At 38.5% G+C, this 23622-nt stretch overlaps 1 protein-coding gene across 2 annotated transcripts in view; it reads right to left on the bottom strand.

Moving 5' to 3' along the window:
- Positions 1 to 3675: 3675 nt before the first annotated feature.
- DROSHA (drosha ribonuclease III) overlaps positions 3676 to 23622 on the bottom strand; it is a 69292-nt gene continuing 49345 nt past the window's right edge. For both annotated transcript variants that reach the window (XM_083823091.1, XM_083823090.1), the window contains 10 exons: positions 21994 to 22064; positions 20877 to 20921; positions 17320 to 17477; positions 14772 to 14877; positions 11262 to 11403; positions 10179 to 10261; positions 9966 to 10069; positions 7928 to 8020; positions 7067 to 7113; positions 3676 to 4107 (listed from right to left, as the gene is read on the bottom strand). In XM_083823091.1, coding sequence (XP_083679217.1) covers positions 3977 to 4107; positions 7067 to 7113; positions 7928 to 8020; positions 9966 to 10069; positions 10179 to 10261; positions 11262 to 11403; positions 14772 to 14877; positions 17320 to 17477; positions 20877 to 20921; positions 21994 to 22064 — 980 coding nt within the window. In that variant the 3' untranslated portion in view covers positions 3676 to 3976. The remainder of the gene's footprint in view (positions 4108 to 7066; positions 7114 to 7927; positions 8021 to 9965; positions 10070 to 10178; positions 10262 to 11261; positions 11404 to 14771; positions 14878 to 17319; positions 17478 to 20876; positions 20922 to 21993; positions 22065 to 23622) is intronic.

The following is a 23622-nucleotide window of genomic DNA, read 5'->3' as shown; positions in this document are numbered from 1 at the left end:
ACCATCTGTAACTCAAGCTGGGAACACAAAATACATCAGAATACAACGGAAGAAAATCATGAAATATTTTTGAAAGGCTCTTCTCACTAAACTAAAATTTCTACCTTGCCTATAATTTGAAGTGACCAACACATCCCTAGATTTGCAGTCCATTTTAGTGAGCGTTCATATATCAAAGAGAGATTATGGCTTCAAAACACAAGGAGTTAACCTATTTTTCAACCAGACCCACTTGAGATTAGTGGAAGATGGTCTAATGGGCAGCTCTGCAGAAAGATTAAATTGTATTGAGATGTGAGAGTGACAGATGAGGGAACTGATTCCCTGCCCCACCTACTGTATCGGTATGGCAATTTTTCTTTTTTAGCACAGAAAAAAAAAGATCAACAAAAGCTTATTATGCAGCTGCTTTTCAGGTTATTCACTCTATTTCCCAAAGGTGAATGAAAGAACACAGACAGCAGAATCCAGAACGTCTGTCCCCTGACAGCAGGCTAGCCTGGGCTTACTGGGAAAGAATAATCACCAGAAACCACTGACAGGTCGTGTCACCTTTCTTTCTGACCCTATTCATGATAAGATTTCAGTCATTCCAAGAGCTAAACATTGAGGCTTGCAGGGAAGAGCAGACAGCACTGTGATCTTCAATAGCAAGCTTTTGCTACAGCCTAGACAATGCTTCAAGGAAACAAAATGCGACCCACCTTCTGGTTCAGTATTCTCCATTTACACAAAGCTATTTAAAATGCTGGATGATGAATGTATAACCTCTAAGGGAAGGAGTGAGAAAAATGCAGGGTGGGGTATACGAGTCTCAAATTTTTATCACAATATCAGCTCCACCAAACATAATTTACACTGTGGATGATCAACTTCCGAAGCTCTTACAGGCTTTATAAACTTCCAAACAAACTTTTCACACGTGAATTGTTTCATTTAAATACGCAGCCTGTAAAATCAAATAGTCTTTGAAGTAGGAAGACATGATCAGGATTTGCCTTTTGATCTTTCCAAATTGTTTTAGCAAATAACAACCATGCCTGAAGTCTCTTCTGGAAAATTTTATTAGCAACAATGTTTACACCAGTCTTAGAAACCAAGGCTCTTTTATTGTCACCGTTGAATAATCTTCCTGAAGCCTCAAAAAGCAAACTTAAGCTCCACAAATAGTGATGTATTTCAGGTAAGTTCAATTAATATCCCCATTCAAATGAGCTGTATTTTGTATTATTATTCAATCCTCTGTATATTTATGGACGTTAAAATAAGGAAAATGTGCTTTCACAGGACCTGCTGGATCCGCACAAAACTCAGTCCTGTTCTTCTTACATCTACTGATAGACAAAACAAGTCATTGGATCTTGCATTAGCACCTAAAAATATGTCCTAATATAGATAGGAGGGCAGCTCACTCGTGAAAAATGATCATCATCTACTTTTTACTGTAGGTGACCTAGAATTCCTTGACTGTAGTAACAGAATGCAGAAATTGGTTATGTTTGTTTTCAAGCAGTTTCTGTGTCAAAGACAAAAAGAGAACAGTTCCAGGTTCCACCTCCCAAACAGCATAGCTGATGAAATCAACAACCTACTTTTATGCAAATGTTTATGAATAAGCTCATTCTTCTTACACGTGAAAAGTGGTATGATGTATAGGAGGAATAAAAGTGATGTCTAAGTATGAGCCAACACTTCCGTGGGGTACAGGTACACTGGTGATAAAAGACATGAGGAGAGGTTTTTACAAAGCAAATTCACACCCATGAATATGCAGTCAATGCACCTTCTATTTGTTAAACACACAAATATGGTCACTTTTAAGAGAAAAATAATGATGTGCGCAATTACCTGTGACCCTCTACCACTGCACCACTTCAACTTACTACTAGAAACAGAAGGGCAATGCTACAAAAGAAGTTGAAATACAAAAGACTTGGGGGGCAGCGGAGTTGTTGCTTCTTGTTTTTTAAGTCTTCTGCTGTTCAGAAATGTTTCAGCTTTTTATTTACAGAGGGATGCTGTAAGGAGCTGCAATCACTTCTCAAAAGTCAAAGAGCAGCATCCAGCAGCGAGTAGCTCCTTGCCTTTATCTTCTTGTTTTTATCCTTTCTTTATGTTTTAATGGTTTATTATCACTCTCTAAATTACTGAATGTTTTCCTCTGATACTCTGAAATGGATTCAAAGCATCAATCCATTAAGAAAAGGTAATCATACAAGCTGGAAGAAGTGAGGTAGTGCTGTGGGGTCAAGTTTTAAAAAACACATTTAAGCATGCTTCACATTGCATGTATACAAAAATTATGCTTATGAAAATACACACTGATTAGCTCAGAAGTGAAACTTTGGGAAGACAGGTGTAGTCTGATCTTTTCAGCTACACTTGAGTCTACTTTGGCACCTGCAATAAAGTGCTTTTAGTGATCTCCATCACACACCTACAGAAGGGTGCTCCAGACAACTAAAGAATTAGTACTGGAAACTAGTGCTAGTAAACACTGCTCAGAGTAGCATGGCCATTGGGCAAAAGGTCTTTTTGTTTGTTTGTTTGTTTTTCTTCAGGAGCACTGCTTGAATCCTCTGGGCCAGATTAATGCATCCTTGCTCATCACTGTGCCTGGCTACCTTATCAAGTATATCTGTTATTCATACTAGTAAAGATGCATAAATGACTCACCAAACAGGAGCTGAAGCAGGCAGAAAATGCAGAGTTCAGATTCAACTTTTTTTTTTTTTTTTTTGATTATCAGAAAAGAAAGATGTAGAAATGACTCAACTACACAACGGGTACTAAGGGACTGATCCAGCTCACAAGTCAGCACAACAGAAATGAATGGTTTGAAGCAGGCAAATTAAAAATACAAACACACCTACAATGAAGCCAACAGTCAGCTGGACAAAGCATCAATAGATTTGGAGGATATTCCATTATTTGGGAACATTCAAAGCTTTTCTAGAAGTGTTTTAGACAGGCCAGAAACTCCATAAATGAAGAAACTGGACTACATACATTAGTTGTCCAGGAGGTCAGCAGATCTGGTTGTCCTGGACTTAAACTTGTACACCATCTATGAAGTACACTTCTGGAACGAATTCTGCCCTGCTATGAATACAACCAATTTTCAACAGACCTATCTGGAGCAGAATTTCTATGGAGCCTCTAATACACCATTTGTCTATCAGGGCTACACTGGTACCTTCTGGACAAAGAAGCCTGTTAAGGTACACACCAGTTTGATAAAGCAGTAAGATGAGAATGAAACTAGTAAGTGTACATTTTATACATTCTCTACAAAAAATACATATTGGCATTCTCTTGCTTCAAAAGTACTATGTTCTCCCCCGCCCTTGAAGTTTCACAGTGTTGACTTAAAAAACACCTTTCACACACCTGTATCACTTTCAAAGTATGGGTCCCACTGTTTAAAACAACAGTGAGTATCTCCTTTGCTTAAGTTACTGTACCAATCTACGTAAAAGGACCAGAAGTTTATGTCTGTGGTTTAGGAGAGTCAGGAAGTACATTTAGCAGCAAAACTGGAGTTAGGTACATACTCCAGTTCTCTGAATTAGTATGTCATAACATTTTCCCCCTCCACAACTGAGTTCACGTAATAACTGACACAACAGCACTGGGACATAGGAGACACTTGTTACACAGCTTTTTCTCCCAATAGACTTTTGAAATTAATACTTTATTATTTCATACAAGATAGTAAAAACAATAAAAATAATCCCACAAATTTTCATAAAAATTAAAACTTAAAAACAACTCTTATTGGAAAAAAACAAACTTGACAGATAAAACCAAACTAACGAAACACTATATACACACTTTAAAGCAGAGATTATGTTTTTCTGTTTGATATCAACAGGCACTCCTCATTCATCATCTGCAAGAAACTAGGTTAGGTCTCCATAGGCCACAGTCAGAGTTATTAGGTAAGTAAATATGCCACTGCTTCCGTGCCCTCCTTTTATTTCCTTGCTTCTTCGGTCTCATCTGGCTCTCTCTCTTGATGCTCTCTTTCCCACCTCATTTCTTTCAACTCTTGTCTGTATTTCCGTTCAATGAACCGTTTCTGATGGGCCATCTGGGGAAAGTTATCTGACACAAGGAAAAATATTTTATATTAATAAACAAACTGGCAACACAGAAAGCTTTTTTTTTTAAAAAAAAAAAAAAAGCTTTGATGAGATTAAGGGTTGGAGGGGAATAATGCTATTACCATTTTTGCTCATTCCTAATAATCCACAGAAACAAGTGCTCTCTGTCATAAGACTTTGGTCTCTTTATGATTTCCACACCTGTTTCTCCTGCAACAAAATACTGCCAAATCTAATACACGCACAAAAAATAAAATATAAAATTCTGGTATAGCAACATGGCCAGGTATTATTTAGATTTTTACATTCAGTTCCCTTAGCAACAAGTGGTCAGTACTGAAAAGTGAATGAGTCTACTGTCAATGCTGTCAAGGTTTTTTTGCCTTGTTCTCACTCCAGGAAGCATAAGTCACTAGTTCCAAGCATTGTACAGGTGTTTCCATTATTATTTTAAACCATGCAGAATCCACTAGATGCCCCCACATTATGGCAGGGTTCCTAATGGAAAAGTAATAGCGTGGCAGAATAGATTGCAGTAAAATCCGTTCTTGAAAAAGTTAGCGCTTAGTTATGTGCCAGTACACAGGCTTAGCATAGTTTATGAGCATGGATGAGTGAAGACTGGATAAAATAGACTAGATGCAGCTGAGGTGATGGAGAAATAGCTAGGGGGTGGATACTTGTGATTTCAGACATTTGCTGCTTGGCTGGTACACAGGTACACTAGTGAGAAATGAGGCTGTAAAATCAGCTTACGCAATTGCTCTCTATTTAGTGCACATCTGGCAGAATACAGTATTTTCTTCATGACCAGGGCACTGACACTAATCTATTTATGCTGCAGACAACTGCCTGGACCTGCACCTCCAGCCATTCTGAAAGCAAGAGGTGGCAGAGTGCATGGGAGCCCGCAGCTGGCAGCAAATCCTGCTGGGATCCTACAGCAACAGAGCTCTGGGATCAGCATTAGCTGTTTGTATCTGAGATGAATGCAAAAGGTTTCTACATCGACCTTTAAAGCCATAAGCAAGTTTGGGATATGTCTTAGCAAAGGATTGCTCTAGTTAGCTCCCACAAGAGAATTCAGCTGAGGTTCCTCAGGGAGAGGCCCCTTGGCACCAAGAGAGATGGAGGCTCTGGTTCCCCCAGAAGAGTTTTCCTGTTCTTTCCAGGTCCCAGGCAAAAAAGATTTTTTTCTGCTCGAGAACACAGTGTGGAAGCCACCTAATTTGCAGGAGTTTCTGGTAGAGCAGAATGACTTTATTGCTATGTTTTATTGGCTGGCGAAATTTGTGTCTTCTTATAATACTACAGGAATAAAGTTTCCTCATCAGTTATTCACAACTTCGGTGTAGGAATGTATTCTTATTTAAAACAAAACGATCTAAACAAAAGCAAATTGTTTTTAAATTGTTGTTGTATTTAAAACTCCAGTGCTTTGTTTAATGGAGTTTTGGGAAATTTTGTTGCTCATGTGCACCATAAAATGAAAATTGTATTTTTGGCGTTGTGCCTATAACGTGATTCTTTAAGAACTCTGCAGAACTCAGCTTGGTAGCAATCTGTTTATAGCCCATTTATGATGTGGAGAAGGAAGTTTATATAATAAACTTATCACAACTATCATATATATAAACAGGTACGTGAAAATGACTTTTACGTGAAGTTAAATACTTACGCATTCATTAAAAAAGCACCCAAACCACTCCACAAATACACATACCAGAACACGTGCCCATAAGGACTATGGAGCCTCCATCTCTAAGGAGGGTCAAAAAGTGACTGCACAAGGACCTGAGAACATTGCCTAACTGCAAAGCTGGGCCTGCTTTGAGGGGTAGCTGGAGCAGAGACCTCTAGAGATCTCTCCCTAGCTAGATTATTCTACAGTATCCAAACAAAAACATGTCAGAAAAGAGAGGTGAGAAGTCCTTACACCGATAGGAGATGAAGTTCACAGCTCTTCGAGAGGTGGTACTCTCACAAGGAAGTACAAAGAAAATTTCATGAAGATTCTGCAATTATTCACTAGAGAAGTTGTGTCTTCTACTTGCCAAATTTACTGGTGAGGAGTCTACATCTAGCAAATGGATACGAAAAATTCTGATATCCCTGGAATTACAGGGATTCATTGTCTTCTGAAAGTTTTAAACCCTGAGATTTCCATATGCAGGGAACAGATTAAAACCCTTGGGCAACTGAAGAACTGCAGGCCTTTCAATCAAATGTAAAATGTACTTTAATCTTTCTGCACAGAGAGCTTCTGCTGCACAAAATGCATGTCATTTATTTGCTTACAGTATTTGCACATCTGGCATTTTAACTCAACTGAAGTTTTCATATAAGATGTTTGCATACGCTCACTGCTTTCATCTCATATTCCATTGCAACATGGGACTGCTCCCATGCTGGCTTTCCTGTGTGTAATTTTGAAAGATGCAAAGATCACTGGATCCTCAGCTGATATGAACTGTGGTTAACAAGTAAGTATCAACTTACATTAGCTGGAGACCTACCTGTTAGATTTTAACCTAGCCTGCTATAAAATTTGCAATCAAAATTTATTTTCTGAATTAGCAACTGAAAATTAATTTTCCTCCTCCCCCATATTAGAGTATGACATAAGTCTGTTTGGTCTGACATTGAACTTATCCCACTGAGATTTCTTCCATGCTTGAATATGCTATGAAACTTCACTGCACGTGGTTCCCTCTATGTCGCGTTTACTGTACCATACTAACTCCCTTTAAAAAATACCTATTGTTACCATTAACACCTCTTTTTACAGCATTGCCTTGAAAGTACTGATTAGCAAACCTGTTGCTCAGAAGCTGACAGCATTCAACACAGCATTCATCTGCTGTGTTCGGTTTTGCTTCTCCACATAACCTGCACCTCACTTTAGTAAAGTCCAAGGATGTAATCTAAAAATAATTTTCTTTGTTGCCCAAATATCTTACATTTTTCAAGTGCATCCATTGCAGCTCCCATTTCTGCTTGCTGAATACTGTGAAAGCCAAACAAAAACATGTTAAGTATAGAATCATAGTATCATTTATGTTATGGATAAGATATGTGGGTAAGTGGATATGTTATCCACTTATTATGGATAAGACCTCTAAGATCATCAAGTATATGATTTAACTTGTAAAGAATAAACTAAAGTATATAACAAAGTTACTGTTCGGTAGTAAAACTCTTTGGATAACCACTAGCCAGTAATTCCCAGAGTACGTATCAGCCTTTCCATAAATATGTGAGCAACAGTACCACAGCTCCAGTTGAATATTTTTAAACTCTGACCAATAACGCTAACAGAATATTCTACTTCATTCTTTACTGAAGCATTTCTTTTGACATGAGAGAAAACAGGAACAAAATTTGGTAGCACAAAATGGGCTTACGGTTGAAGTCTTTGCAATTCTAGAAGCCAATCAAAAAACAACTAAAAGTGGTAATATCAGAAAAAAAATTAAGAGCCTCGCACCCCTACCTTGCTAGCTTAAGTTGAACAATAGTCTTGCAATAAAGCCACAGATGAAGTTGCTATTTCCTGCAAGCTGTTCTGCAGCTTCCATTCTCAGAGCCACAAGTAGGATATTATAGCAAGCCACCTTGTTCTTAAAAGCTAAAGACCCCAAAGTATACCAACATCAAACCCTTCAGGTATTCCAAAGCAGAAACTCAGAATGACTTGAGGAAGGCTCCACAGTTTTCATCTTCTAAGGCCAACCAGACTCTTAGCTATCTTTGTGGTTGGCCATTTTGTACACCACCACAGTCAGACTTCAACAATATGTGATTAATTTTTTTTACTATACCTTGGACCTTTACCACATCCTATTCTTTCCCCTTTGAAATAAACAGCTACTGTGTATGTCCTGGCATGAGATGGTCCCACTGTCTGTAGAGTCCTGAAATGAGAGACATGATTTATTCAGGCAGGAATTATTAAAAAGCAGAACCTTTCAGTGGCACATATATCACCAAGCTCTCAGCCTGGTAAATACACGTAGTGGAACTAGTGCATAGCAAGGAGCAAGAGTTGAAGGATGGCCGTATAAGTTACATTAACCCAGAGATTGCCAGGATGGTGCACATGCAATAAATAGGAGCAATTTACATAAAATGCATCCCACTTATATTGAGTATACTTATTCCTCCGGGTTCAATCAGAGAGCACTATATGAAAATTAAAACAACCTATAGGCAAAAATGCATACTATGCACAAAGTGCTGAAACACTGAATACATTTGGAATAAAATCACTTAAATTGCATGTGGCAGTGCAATTGCAAATAATCACACTGATATGATTGCATGCACTAAAATTTTAGTCCTTGAGAGTTGTACAGTTAGCAAGGACTTTATATTGGTCATAGTACACCTCTCCACATTGTGAATTATCACAGTAATTTTCCATCAGCTTTGAAAAGTTACAGTTTGTCACAAAAAAAAAAAAAAATCCATTTGAGCTAAAGTCTAGGACATACACCAACAATCACCTACTGTGGAAAAAGATAATTCCCTAGACATACAATGAGTGTCTCTTCTTCCTGTCCCAAATCTCTCCCTGCTGTCAGCTTGAGTGCTGTCCACTACCTTGTTTCTTTTTGGAAGGAGTACCAATTTCACATCAATGTTTAAAGTATCTAACTATAGTACTCTGTGTGCTGCGTAACTAACATGAGCGAATAGAAGCAACCCCAAATTTAAAAGCAATACTGCTGACTGCATTGAAGCAGAACCCCAAGAAAAGGTATTTAACAAGATAATAGTGAGATAACTAAACTGTACTACAGAAATCAATTTATCATCACAGTGAAACAAAACAAACATTTCTTATCTGATACTCAGTGGCTTTTTACAAGAATGAGACATCATTTCTTTTCTATCTATCTCCCTCACTCAAGATAAAGGTGAGCTCTCACAGAGACCCTAAGGAGTCAGGTTTCCAGTGTATCAGTTACAGCGTTGAAACAATCCTATTTCTGAAGAGCACTGTTTCTCACTGAATCACTACATTTCATTGAAAACTTCACTTGCATACATGCGACAAATGAAGACTCATTCTTCATGCCTTTTTTATATAATAATCCCAACAACACAAGCCTTGAACTTTCTTATCCTCTCTCTCTTCTTTTGGGGGCTAACTTTGCACTCATCCCAGCACAATTGGGTGGATATGGATGCAGTATACAATCTTAAATTTTATTATTGCCTCCAAAGCAGCTAGTATGCTATTTTACAACTGTTTACAAAAGAGAAGGAAGGTCCATCCCATCCAGCTTCAGGGAGCTAACTGAGATTTCCAAGTTGAGATTCATTGCCCTGAGCTCTTTTATCGCTATACAGGAAGACAGACACAGGGTGAATTGCACAGTGAGCATCCAACAACTGTTACCCTTCAAATGCATCCAGTTGTGGATTACCAACAACCTACGATCAGGGTATGTATGCATTTATGTTTCCACAGGGATGTAGAGAAATTTCATACTACTGAAAAACATAATGGAGGTATCTTGACTTCATATCCAAACACCCACTGTTTGATTCATTCCATATAAAATACTCATTCCTTACACTAAAGAAGGAACCAATATAGAATGATGCCAATGAAATATTTCATCAAACATACATCAAATGTAACGTTTTCCCCTCAAACTGTAAAAGATAAAAATGCTTTATAATTCTGTAATGGCTTAAAACATCTAAAACTTGTAAAACAATAGTTCAACATTTTCCATTTTCAGACAGTGACTGGAGGGCTACAGGAAAAACAAGGTGTTTTAACACATCTTCCTCCGTATAAAATGAAGATTGATAATTAGCTGGTAGCTGTAAGATGCTGGTTCTTACTTGTAAAGAGGAATGTCTGGTTCTTTTCCTTCAGTCCTGAGAGTCAAGCAGCATTGCTGAAGCTGAGATTTAGGGTCATTCCAATCTTGATTTAAAATGAACTCCTATAAGAAGTTCACAAAGAAGATTACAGTTGAGAGATTGTGACAGGAGTCCAAAACACTGCGTTAAAATTCAGTAATGGTAGGAATGTAGGAAACTGACTGGCCTTACCTTTAGCCGTGGAAAAAAGCATACGTTCATGAAAGTGTGAACATATTCCAAATCTTTATCAATGTATAGGGCAGCAATAAAGGCTAGGAGGAAGGAGAAAAAAAAAGGTTCTCTCATTTATATCCACGGAGAATGTTAATGGCTTACACTTTTAGAAACAAATATTCCTGAGTACTCTAAAGACATACTGAAGTATGTTTCACAGCAGTGATCTGAGGAGGGTATTACTGTCTTGCACACACAGGAAAAAATAAAGTTGACCAAGAGACTAAATGACTAACCCAAATCCACTCAGTCATTTAAAGACTTAGAAACAACACTCAGCTCTAAATCTCACATTTTAACCAGCAAGCCATGGCTACTTAGTAATAAATTGCTGCTGGGTACTATGAAAACATTTTATATCTAAATCACTACTGTTTGTGTGCGATTTCCATTTGCTAAGAGATCTTGGCAAAAGCCAAGAAAGTCTGAATGGCTTACAAAATACATCAAAATATACAAGATACAGATTAACTTTCTTTGCATAATATTGATCATTGTTTCCACTTCCTTTGGGGGAAAAAAAAGTAGCACATAATTTTATAAACAGACAAACAAATCATTTACTTTCTGTGTAGCTTTCCCTCTAGTGGAATGACCATTTTGAAACCTCCTAAAGTGTAGTTAAATGAACCACAAAAATACTCACCTCCTGATGGTACTACTTTCTTCCCATAGTTCTCATAGTACCAAGAACATATTACTGAAACATTGAAACTGCTGTTAAACAGCTTGACTCAATGACAAGTTTTAACTTCCAAGACATTCTTTTGACCCAGTCATTATGACCACCATGGCCATCATTTGTAAACCTACAATTTTGTACCTGCAATTACACCTTCCTCATGCTTGCATACAGACTTCAGCAATGTAGGCTAGTGTTCAAAAATTTGGTGTGCAGAGGTATAGTCATAATTTATTTGAAAAACTGAATATACATTTTTAATAATGATCTGAGCAATTTCTGATGGCTTTCATAAATAAGCCCTGAGGATAAGAAAGTTGCATAATCACTAAGCTGTTATAACCACACTAACTCACATTCCAAGAGATCAGCCAAAGTCTTAGTTCGAAGAGCTACAGGTCTTTTCGTCTTGTCATTAGTGATGGCAAACTCTTGCATTCCCAGCTCTTCTGCCACTTTGGCCTGTGTCCTGTTGTTCACCAAAGAACTTCTCAACAGCTGCAAGAGAAAGAAGTTCCACTCAATGGTAACAATTAGTGATGCCAAACTATAAAAGGTAGGATGAGCTGGGGGGAGGTTTGTTTTATTTTTTAATCCTTGCTGCCTCTCACTTCTCAGTTTGAGAATGTTTCAGCATACCTCAAATGATTTATGTACACATGCGTTTTCTACCACTGATTTTTCCCTTCTCACCAATTTATTCTATAGATGTATTCCTTCTATAGATAATTCTTGCATTTACAATGTTTTTTCTTGTGAGATTCTTTGCATTCATATGCCATCTCTTCATCAGTCCTATACTTCTTCAACTAATCTATATTCTTCTAGTCTAAGTAATGCACAAAGTTGTACACATTTATTCTACATAAAGTATAAATGTATGATATTTTGAAGCCTATAGAACAGTCTCCATTGTCTACTACATTACATTAGTGTAATGTAACATTGCTCTACTGAAGGCACTATAGCTGAACTGATGCATCCCTGATGAAAATCTGGCTCTAACATTTTCAACACATGACAATGTCCAGGACACCTGGTTTCCCAGCACAGCCCCCTAAGAGCTTACCCCTGACTCTAGGCAGATTGCTAAATTAGCAATCTAATCAGAGCTCTGTCAAAGATACAATCTGTCGCAGCCTAAAGGAGTATTTTGGTATTTCAGATTTTTGTTATATTTTCTGAACCCATGGTTAAGGTGAGCTTTGTGTTTGTGGATTTTAATTTTCTTCTTTAAACGAAACAGCGTATTTTAATAAATTGGGGTATCCTGAAAAAAATGCCTTTCTTCCACTGCTTTTATATAAACCAGAGTTGAGAAGCTGCATACAATGTTTTTCCCTCTTTTGTCTTCCATATCACATTTGCACAGCTTATTAGATCCAAGTTATATGCTACCTGGCTCCAGAACGTCAACTGAGCTTATGAAAATCAAGATTTATTCACTGTACCTGATACTTCATCTCTGACAACAGATAAATAAAGAACAATATGTTCATAATTTGTTTGGCAATGATGTATGAAGCAGATACTTGCAACTTGATCTTCATAAACTAGGCAGACTGCAGAAAGGATTACTACCAGCCCTCCTAACCTGTGCTTAAACTCACCTTCTACTTGTTCCTTTCCAAAAGCCACCTTTTTTTTTTTTTTCCCATAAGATACTCTTCCCAACCAAATCCTAACTACAACATGCAACCTATGAGACAGAAATGCAGTATCATGTGAGGAAAACCCATTTATTGCAATGGGAGAAGTAGGATCTCTTTTGCTGTATTTGCGGAGTATTTATTTTGACAGGACCCACATCCACTATTAGCACTATCATAAGTGAGCCACATACACACTACACAGCAAATTAGAGATGGCAAGAACCACTTACCCATCCAGCACTGTGGTTCTCAACTTATTCCATATTAAAACTTGCCTCTTCTGTAAGTGGTATCTAGCAATAAGCTCAATTCCTCTTTGTGATACAGTGAGGACCTCAATTCTAATCAAAAATGAGTTTTTCTTCCACCTTCACACAGCATACTGCTACCCATGACTGTAGCATAAGGTAGCACTGGGGAAGTATCCTCCAGTAGCCAACAAAACTTCATTCTATTTTTTGATAGACCATTTGACTATCTTAAAATATGTATACAAGACTACATTCTCCTTTCCTTGTTCTTATATAGTTAATTTACAGACCTCTCTTCACAAATAATCACTACACACTGGGAAGCCACTGCATTGCCAGTCAAGTGGTATCTTCCCATCCTTTACCAACGTTGTCTTCAACAGACACCACCCATCTGATGCTCCATTATTATTTCCAAACATCTCAAGTCAAGAGGAGAAAAGAACCCAGAGTTTGCTGTTTCTCTTCAGGTCCTACCTCAGTCTCCCTCCACCCCACAAGTCTCATTTCATTTATCCTCATATTTAAGAGACATTCAAAGACTATTTTCTTTTACACTGCAAGCACATCCCCAGAATTCAAATTTTATTCTCAGCACTGCCTACCTCTGTGCTATTATGTATTTTCAGCATCCATTCCACTCTTTGTAGTTTCCCCTAAATCTTGGACAACATGCAGCTTGTTCTACTTGCCAACTCACTTATCATTAAATTAAGCAACACAGTGATGTTCTGATCGTTGTTTTGAGTATTTATACCCATTAATAGCAGCACTTGATGTCCTTCCTGCCAAATATTTTTGGAAGATTTATCTTACTATAACAACACTGATGCATATGTTCTTAAAAGTCACCTACAAAGGAAAACAACGCCAGTCTTGGATTTCTGCCTTATGCTTTTGTTTCTTCTGTAAAGAATTAATACGACAAGGCCCCTTTTAATTTTTACATCAGAAGTTCAGGCTTCATCAACTGCTTCTCCTGAATGGTGCAGAAGAACTCATACAAATATAAATGACACTTAAGAAATGGTGAGAGAAAATGAAAATGACTTAATTAGAGCACATACTTTGTCTTTTTTGTAAACACCTAAGTGGTAGTTTCTTCAAAACACGCTGCCTGTCAGAGACTTATCAGCACCATCCCTTCACTGATTTGCAAAAACCACTCCCAGTAGCTAAGAAAACCAGTCTTACTTCTTAATTTGAACTAGAGAACTTGACATATATTCTTAATACATGTATCACTTTTTTGTTCTAATCAAGACTTGAAAACTAAGAAAAATTCAGCAAACCTAAGAAAAATGTCTTCCTCTCATACTGCCTAGCTACAGTACTAAAAGAATCAGTCAATCAGGAAATGCTACATATATTACAACCCTACATCTAAAGTAATGTAAGTAACTGAAAGATCCCCAGACTAGGTTGTTCAGAGCATGGACAAGAAATGCTGAAAGGTTACCATAATCAGCAATAGATGACTAACAATATTAAAACTAAATTCAGAAGTTATTATAGGAGCTCCAAATTAAAAGCAATAAGAAAATATAGTAAATTTTAATTTTAGATTGTAAAAATTTCTTATCTTGAAAGATAACCCCGCCTGGTTTTGGGTTCAAAGGATTAGAAGTCATGAATAAAACTCACATGATGCGCCTGTTTAAATAAATGGTTTGAAACACCTGTCATGAAACATGAACTAGTCTTATCTCCCAAGTTTGTAACTGACATCCTAAAAATATTGATCCATTTCACAGGCAACAAAAATTATTGCACTGGGCTCACAAATCACCTTTTCTTATTCATTGCAGAGCTCGTGACTTAAAATTAACAAAGTCTTATTAAGAGCAGTGGTTGCTCAGGCTTCTTTTATTAATCAAATCCAGAATAATTCACTAGTGGCTCCCATAATTTCAGTCTGTATCCCACACTTGCTCTCTCAGAGCATGATTGATGGCAGTCTCACCGTTAAGTGCCCTTCATGATGATCAGGGAAATGTATGAATAAATACTCTGTGGCTACCAGCTGCATTATGGAGTCACCCAGGAATTCCATCCTCTGATTGTGGCCTCTGAAAAATGAGACATCAATGCAGCAAAATCAATAAGCACTCAGGAAGGAAAAAACAAAACCAGCATGCACACGCAAATTAAAATAAAGAGTGATCTGAAAGTAAGCCTCACTCATTTTTGAACACACTTAAGACAAATTTCCAGAGTTAACCAGGTGAGATGAAAACACAACAAACTGCTGTAATACTGACTTTGAGGAGGAAAGCAAATCAAAGTAGCTACAGATAAACATGGTTTTTAGATCACAGATCTAGGACTAATTGAAGAAGATCAATTGAAATCAGGTTTGTGATGGGATAAGGTCTCTACCTGTAACTTCTTAAAAACAAGCAAACTAATGAATCATAAAATGGTTTGGGTTGGAAGGGATCCTTAAGGATCATCCAGTTCCAACCCCCCTGCCATGGGCAGGGACACCTCCCACCACAGCAGGTTGCCCAAAGCCCCATCCAACCTGGCCCTGATCACCTCCAGGGATGGGGCATCCACAGCTTCTCTGGGCAGCCTGTGCCTGTGCCACTCTGAGTGAAGAATTCCTTCCTAATATCTAATCTAAATCTACCCTCTTTTAGTTTAAAGTCCTTTGTTCCATCACTACACTCCGTGATAGCCTTCCCTCTACGTTCTCTCTCCAGCTTTCCTGTAGGCCTCCTTTAGGTACTGGAAGGCCACTATAACGTCTCCCCAGAGCCCTCTCCAGGCTGAACAACCCCAATTCTCTGAGCCTGTTTTTCATAGGAGAGGTGCTCCAGCCCTTTCGTCATCCCCATGGCCCTCCTCTGGGCTCACTCCAACAGGTCCACATACTTCTTGTGTTAGGGGAATCCAGAGCTGAACGCAGGACTCCAGGTGGGGTCTCACGAGCAGAGCAGAAAAATCCCCTCCTTTGCCCTGCTGGCCACACTTCTTTTGATGTAGTCCAGAATACGGTTGGCTTTCTAGGCTTAAGTGCACACTGCTGGCTCATGTTGAGCTTCTCACCAACCAACACTCCCAGGTCCTTCTCCTCAGGGCTGCTTTCAGTCCATTCTCTACCCAGCCTGTATTTGTGCTTGGGATTGCCTCAACCCAGATGCAGGACCTTGTAACTTGGCCTTGTTGAACTCCATGAGGTTTGCACAGGCCTACCTCTCAAGCCTTTCTAGGTTCCTCTGGATGGCATCCCTTCCCTCCAGCATGCTGACTGCACCACATGGCTTGGTGTCATTGGCTGAGGGTGCACTCAATCCCACTGTGCATGTTGCTAACAAAGATATTAAATGGTGCCAGTCCCAGCACCAACCCTCGAGGAATGCCACTTACTGGTCTCCACCTGGACATTGAACTGCTGACTGCAACACTGAGTGCAACCATTCAAACAATTCCTTATCCACTGAGTGGTCCATCCACCAAATCCATGTCTCTCCAATTCAGAGACAAGGACATTGTGTGGGACTGTCAAATGCTTTGTACAAGTCCAGGTAGATGACATCAGTTGCTCTTCCCCTACCCACCAACAATGTGACCCCATCATCGAAGGCCACATGTCAGGCACGATTTGCCCTTAGTGAAGCCACGCTAGCTGTCACCAATCACCTCCTTATTCTCCACCCTTAGCATAGTTTCCAGGAGATCTGCTCCATGATCTTGCTGGGCATGGAGGTGAGACTGACTGGCCTGTAGTTCCCCAGGTCCTCCTTTTTGTTTTTTTTTCCTCCTTTTTAAAAATGTGGACTTTGTTTCCCCTCTTCCAGTCAGTGGGAACTTCAGATTGCCGTGACTTCTCAAATACAACTAGTAGTGGCTTAGCAGCTTCATCTGCCAGTTCCCTCAGGACCAGCGGATGAACCTCATCTGGTCCCATGGACTTGTGCGCCTTCAGGTTCCTTAGATGGTCTTGAACCTGATCTTCTCCTACAGTGGGCTGTACTTGCAGTGATTTCAGTAGAGAAAGATCTGTCCATTCACAAGAAATAAAAGGATCAGGGTTTAAACCCATGTTAGATCATGGACTGGATATGCACTGGCACAACACTATTTCCTTTGTTACAGTGTCTTGCAGCTCTAGTCAGAGACCCAAGCCTACTGCATGTTCAGGTGCTGTACGTACAGTATAACACAAGGTCTGTAGCAGGCCCAAAAAACATGACTTTTTTTCTCTGCCCAGATGTACCTTCAGGAGCGTTTTGCTACAGTGTCAAGAATGCTGTCCCAAAGTCAATGATGCAGGAAGCTCAGAAGATACACCAGGATGGTTCTTTAACACATTTGTAATTCCGAAGTTATCCACTATTGACTACTGTCAGAGACAGAATACCAAAACAGGCAGGCTGACAAACATTGCTATTCTCTCTCTTCTGAAGAAGAGAGAGAACACCTAGAGTTTGTTTGCAAACAAAGCAATTTGAGATACTAACAGCAGGGCCAACAGAGCTATACAAGGACTCTTGACGCATACTCACAGAGTCAGGTGGTTAAAGCCTACTGTCCTCAGAGTGAATGCACGTGCTAGAAGCCGCACGTGAGTAAAGATGACTCCAATTGCCTCCTCAAACTCCGTAAGCTTTTGAAGAACTGGAGATGTCTCAATGAGTTGCCTGTCAGTGTTAGACTCCTGCAGCTGTAAATAAAATGAAGAGCAAGTAATGACAAACTGGTACTATTTCAGAACTTTTCAGAGAAAAGAAAAGCTTTTGTAAACCAAGGGCAAAGAACACAGTGAACAAGTCATTTTGTGGACAGCAGAACTGAGAAAATCCAGCTTCTGGCTTTTTGTCTTGGATATTTACTATGCAAAGAAAATGTGAGGTCTGATGAATGTGTTTTTGCTTTTTGCCTTTTAAAAACACTTAAGGTATTTATAACATGTTGCTTATGTGGTCTTGTCTCATGTCAATAGCATGTGCTACTTCATAAAATTGTGTCAGATCTCTGATGTTAAGAAATTGCAATTGAACAACAAATTCAAAAATTAATAGAATATGGCTGTCACACCACGCATCAAGATGAGAAAACAGTAATCTATTTCTCTCACTTGAATATCAAAAATGAAGAACACTTAGTATGAAAAAATCATAAGAACACAATAACATCAGAAAATTAAAACGATCACTTAGGTCAGTATCTGTCCTTATCAGTTTCTTGTCTAATGTCTTTGACGTGGTGACACTAGAATGGCTTTCTGGAGTTGGAAAATGACTTAGGCATTTTCTTCAGTCACACTGGGCATTTGTCTTGTATAACAACATCTAAGAGAAGGCATCCAGGTGATGTCTAAAGGAAAAGCAATAATAATGCAAGTCTATTAAGGACTTTCCTGAGAGCTATTTAATCCTCCAACTATCAGCTGCAATGGACTGCCCAAGTCCTGTTTAAGTATACTTAGTAACCCACAACGGGTTGTGCAAGTCCTCTTCCACAAGCTCGATCCATTGGCACATATAAGCTTTCAGTATCCCCAGAAATGTTCATCAACACATTCCACAAATCTGTTGATTTTTTTTTTCCCTAGAGAACCAGCTTTGTTCAAACTTGGGTCTCAAGTTTCTTTTTGATTATTCCTACTGCCTATACTGGAACAAGCAATTGGTTAATTGTTTGTCTACTTATGTTTTGGACATGCCTGTTCCAGGCCTTGCCTTCCCATCATGCCCCATCCCTGGAGGTGTTCGAGGCCAGGCTGGATGGGGCTTTGAGCAACCTGGTCTGGTGGGAGGTGTCCCTGCCCATGGCAGGGGGTTGGAACCAGGTGATCTTTTAAGGTTCCTTCCAACCCAAACCATTCTGTGATCGCTTCTTTTCCAGCCTGAAGATCACTAACTTGCTTGCTTTTCTTCCAAGAGAAGCTTTGATCTTTCTACGCTACCTCTGTTGCCTCTAGTTCTTTCTTCCCACCACCTCTTATATTTCTAGTGTATCATTGTCAAAATACAAGGCAGAACAGCACATAATATTCAAGGTGTACACACAAGACACATGTTTTTTTGAAGTAGCATTATAATCTTTTTTGTTGGTTCTGTCCTTTTTCTATTAATTGATAACCTTCAGTTTGTCTTTTTTGAAACACGACTGAGCTTTCGCCCTATGTCTTCACAAGGCTACATATCCCAGCACTAAAATCCCCTTTTTGATGATTATGGTCAGTTTGGAGTTCAGTTGCATGTGGAGCTGGGACTGTTTTTTTGCTTCCTTATGTGAAGCCCTATTTACCTACATGGTGTTTTGTTCTTTTTCACTTCATAGCTATTCACTCTTGAATTCTCACTGTCAGACTGCAATTCTTCAGCCTCCTGTTGTCCCTGCTACCCTGAATAATTTGGTATTGTCAAACTGCCACCTCAGTGCTCCACCTCCTCCCTAAGGTGGAGATGTGAACAGCCTGTATTTCAGCAAAGATACCTAGGGAAATCCACTGATGATCTCCATTCCCTGTAAGATGTGGAGATTTCTACTCCTTCTGTTTCTTTTGTTTCAGCCATTTCTTTAAATCTTTGTAGGATTGACAATATTCACTTTGTTGTTGTTTTGTTTTTTGCTCCATTTTACTTTTTTTTTTTTTTAATCACATTTTCCACTGATTTGACTAAATCAAATGACAGGGTTACAGACCTTCCAGTTCTCTTTATCTCACCCAGAGCTATTATTGTTTATTTTAAATCAGAACCTAATTTGCCATATTGTTAGAGACACTTAATAAAAAATTAAACTGCCACTTGTCAGGCTAGCTGTACCCAAGGTGCAACTTGGCAGGCCTGTGACTCCCCTTCCTGGCAAGCAGAGAGCTAGGACAGCTTCTGAGACATGGAAGAAAGAACGTTTTCATCAAAGAGAAGTTAGGATAGGGGTAACAAGTGACAATCAGCATATATAGTCTCCAATATCATATAGATAGATAGATAGATAGATTGGAGATTATCTAGCAGCATATATAGTCACCAACTCTATAAGCAGAGTCCAAGCCTTCTTCATGAAAACAAAGACAGCAGATAAAAAAATAAAATCAAAAATAAAGAAATTCAGAAAAAAAAAAACTTATCTTGGGAAGAAATGCCACCACTGAGAATAGCTGATGGTGAATCGTGAAAGATCTTTCCAATAACATTCTTTTCTGTTTAGTTCTGTCTTACGCCCACATAGAGTTGGTTTTAAAATGCTTCAGGTGCACTGATTTGTTGCTAAAGATTTTGCCTAAATAACCATTGCAAAATCTGTAAATCTGTATGCAACATTTCAGATGGAAGCCTCAAAGTGACCTGCTGAAGGGTGTGCTCACGAAGAAGTTTCAAAGGAGTCAAACTGACTCTGCACAAAACATCAGAGATTTGGTTGGACAAAAGAAACACTCTTAGATGTTTGTATGATCTTGAAAACCGTACTGACTGCATTGCAACTTGAATACAGCTATCCTTGCAGCACTCCTGCACCCTTGGAAGAGGTGAAGATAGGAAGCTACAATGTAGTTCTCTCAGCTTCCAAACTTGTACACTAACCACTGGTGGACCTCACAAATACATAGAAGATAAATTAGTTTTCAGACACCTTCATACTTTCAGTGTTCAGCTATTAAAGCTACCACAACCACTGAAAAAAACATGCTGTCATTGAACAACAACAAAAATCAGCATCACGCTCTTAGGCCATTTAACTAATGTGACTTTCAACTATTAAAGCTCCAGCCTTAATTTCAGGTTCAGAAAACATGTACAAAGACTGTTTTTGTAACCTTTCCCCTCCCCTAGCTTCCAGAAGATAACAGGAAGATGCCAGAACTTTACCTCTCACTAGATTTATCATACGAAAAGCACAGTTATATATCAAACATGAGCCAAAGAAAGGTGAATGATTAATCCTGAGAGGCATAGATTCATTATTTATCAAAAAATCAAAGGCAAATACATACACTCCTCTGGCTACTTTTTAGAAATTTTTCTGAGATGTCACTACAGTGGAAACCTATGGAAAAGCATCCTTGAAAATAAAACAGAGCTATGAAATTTATTACAGAAAGGAATACACTTACTTGGAGTGGGTGCAGTGGATAATTAAGCCATACATCCCGCAGGTCCTGCAAACATTGAGAGATGCCTTTAATGCTCAAGGGGGTCATTTAACAAATTCCACAGTACTAAATAAAATGTCATTACTTGAAATACTGAACTATTTCAGATGCTGACTCTGCTTATTGCAAATTCAATAGTGCTGGCAAACTAATTTTTAAAATCGTGTATTTGCTGTTCAAACTGCCTGTAGTTCTCCCAATTAGCTTGTGTCAAAGAGGTGGAAAAATCCTTGAACCAAATAGAAAGTGGTTAAAGGGAAAAAGATTTTTTTAGGCCTCAGGTCTAACTTTATTTGCACTCCTCAGTAGCAAGTTTGATTTAACCAAAAGTGAGAACTAAAATGAAGAAAAACCTTGTACTCTTGCCTTTCATACAGGTTTCCTTCATTATTTGCTGCTCAGTGCCTGTAAGCATGAGTGACAATAGGCTTCAAAATACTTCTATTTCTAATAAACTTTGTCATTTCGCAGACTCAGACTTTCAAGATGGAGAAGACTAATTCATCCCATAACTACTGCTACATGTATTGTCTCAGTAGAATGTACTGGTTACTCTTCTTAGCCATTATATGGGATAAATACGAAATAACCGCGATCTAGGATAAAATATCCAAGAATCGATCAGACTAATTATGCAATTAGGTAAATGTTGGATGAAATCCCGTGTAATTTGTTAAGGTATCTAAAACTTCTGGGGGTTCTATGATTCAACTTATGAAACAGCAACAGTCACTTGATATGTGCATCCTTTCACCAAAGCACGCCATCTGGACCCACAGCACCTACCTCTTGTCAGAATAACACTCTGCATGGAAGCCTGCAGGTTTCCCACACCACACTCCCTTCCCTACCTCATCCAACCAACAAACAGCACACCTGAGTGAACACCATATTTTTTCTTTTTGCCTGAACCAGTGCAGCTTGCTTTCCTAAATGTGCTATGTTACATTGAGTTTCCAGGAATTAAGTACCACAGGTGTCTTCCTGTTCATTTGTGATTCTTTGGTAAAACGATGGGCAAGGAGACATGTCTTCAGTTATTTTTTAAATATAAAGCAAATCAAAAATACATACATACCTTGTCATTGAAGAGCAAACGTCCAAATAATTGTTTGGCCTCTTCTAGGCTCCCTTCTAGATAAACAGCTCCTATATGAGGAAAACAATAGGTCCAAGTGCAACAACACATTAGTTCTTAGAAGTTTACTAAGTACAAGTTACTCAAAGGTCTCTGCTGCCTTTACTTCCAATATATTTATTTAAAAGCATGCTCTGTTAATAATCAGAATATCTGTTTTTGACAAATCTGAAGCAAATTAAACATAAGCATAAATCAATAGTTGTAAAACGCACAGAAAAAACTGACACTTAATTGATATACCCAATGAGCAAAGTTTAAGCAAATTAGGCTAGAAGCAATCTATTTCTAGAAGTAGTTTCCAGTTTTCCAGCAATCTATACCATATATGTATTCAATAATGTCACTGTCTACATTTCAATAACCAGCAAATAGTTTACATTTATTCTGCACTTTCAACATTATATTCTGCATATAAATGTCAGACCTATTTCAAACCTCAGTGTCTCCTCAGCGTCATAACGTTATCTCCCTTAACTGCAACTCTCTCTATTTCTAGAGATTAGTTGTACAAATATATATATTTTAACTGCATATGCAGCCCTCACTAGCCCTCCACCTGTCCATTAGTAACAAACTGCAAAATTTGTGTTAGATTAAACTTTTGATATACCACATGCACTCTATCTGCACAGGCACTTTTAAAATTCAATATTGGCACTTTGTTCCTTGATTATCTTTATAGAAAAGCTTCTGAAAACCTCAAGTTAGTCCTTGTACACACATATGTATAAAAGCAAATGGAATACACAGCTACATGAAGAGCACAGAGCAAGGGAGTCAATGTTCTCACATAAAGGGAGAACACTCTGCATTGCTCTGCTTCCACCCCCATCCCCCTTTTTAATGCTCTCAGTAGGTCAACTACTTTCTTTGGACTATGGTTTCGGGGTTTATAAGAGCATATTGCCAGAGGCATGTTGACAGCAGCGAATTCTAAGCAGGTCCTAGGCAGTCTGCTTACAGTTTTGCTTATTATTTTCATCACAGGGAAAAAGCACCAGACTTCTAGAAGGGTTCTCAAATAGGAGCTCCAGAGCCCACATACATTTTTACAGTCCCTTTACAAGCTCCCAGATTTTAGCTATGGCCCTGACAAAGCCTTACTGCTCAATTAACTTCATGAACAACTTCATATTGGATTTAAACAGCAATCCTGCTCTCAGAAAATCTCAGTGCCTGCCAAATAGTCCTCATCACCATATCCCAGACAGGCTGAAGTATATGAATGAAGCCACAGATACATATCTAGTGTTCCTCTCCTTTTTTAAAATTAATTTTTTATTATTTATTTTTAAAGATCAAAACACTCAAAGAAAGCAAAATAGAGTTAGAAAGACAACTCCTGTTTCTTGATAAGATGAAACGCAATTTGGCCCAAGGCAGAACACACAAAACTTGCCATCTAAGCCAGCTGTGATCTGTTTTTTAAAAGCAGAACAAAGAGCTTTAGGATCCTGTATGGAATATAAAGACCTGGAACAGGGCTAATCCATTTCTATAGCTCATATCACATACAGCACATTTGTATGACTATGAAGACAAATCAGTGAAGTTTAAATTGTTTCA

Source organism: Anser anser (genome assembly GCF_964211835.1).
Source record: "Anser anser genome assembly, chromosome: 2".
NCBI lineage: Eukaryota > Metazoa > Chordata > Aves > Anseriformes > Anatidae > Anser > Anser anser.
The sequence above is the reverse complement of the archived record's forward strand: the minus strand, read 5'-3'. Positions and strand labels throughout refer to the sequence as shown.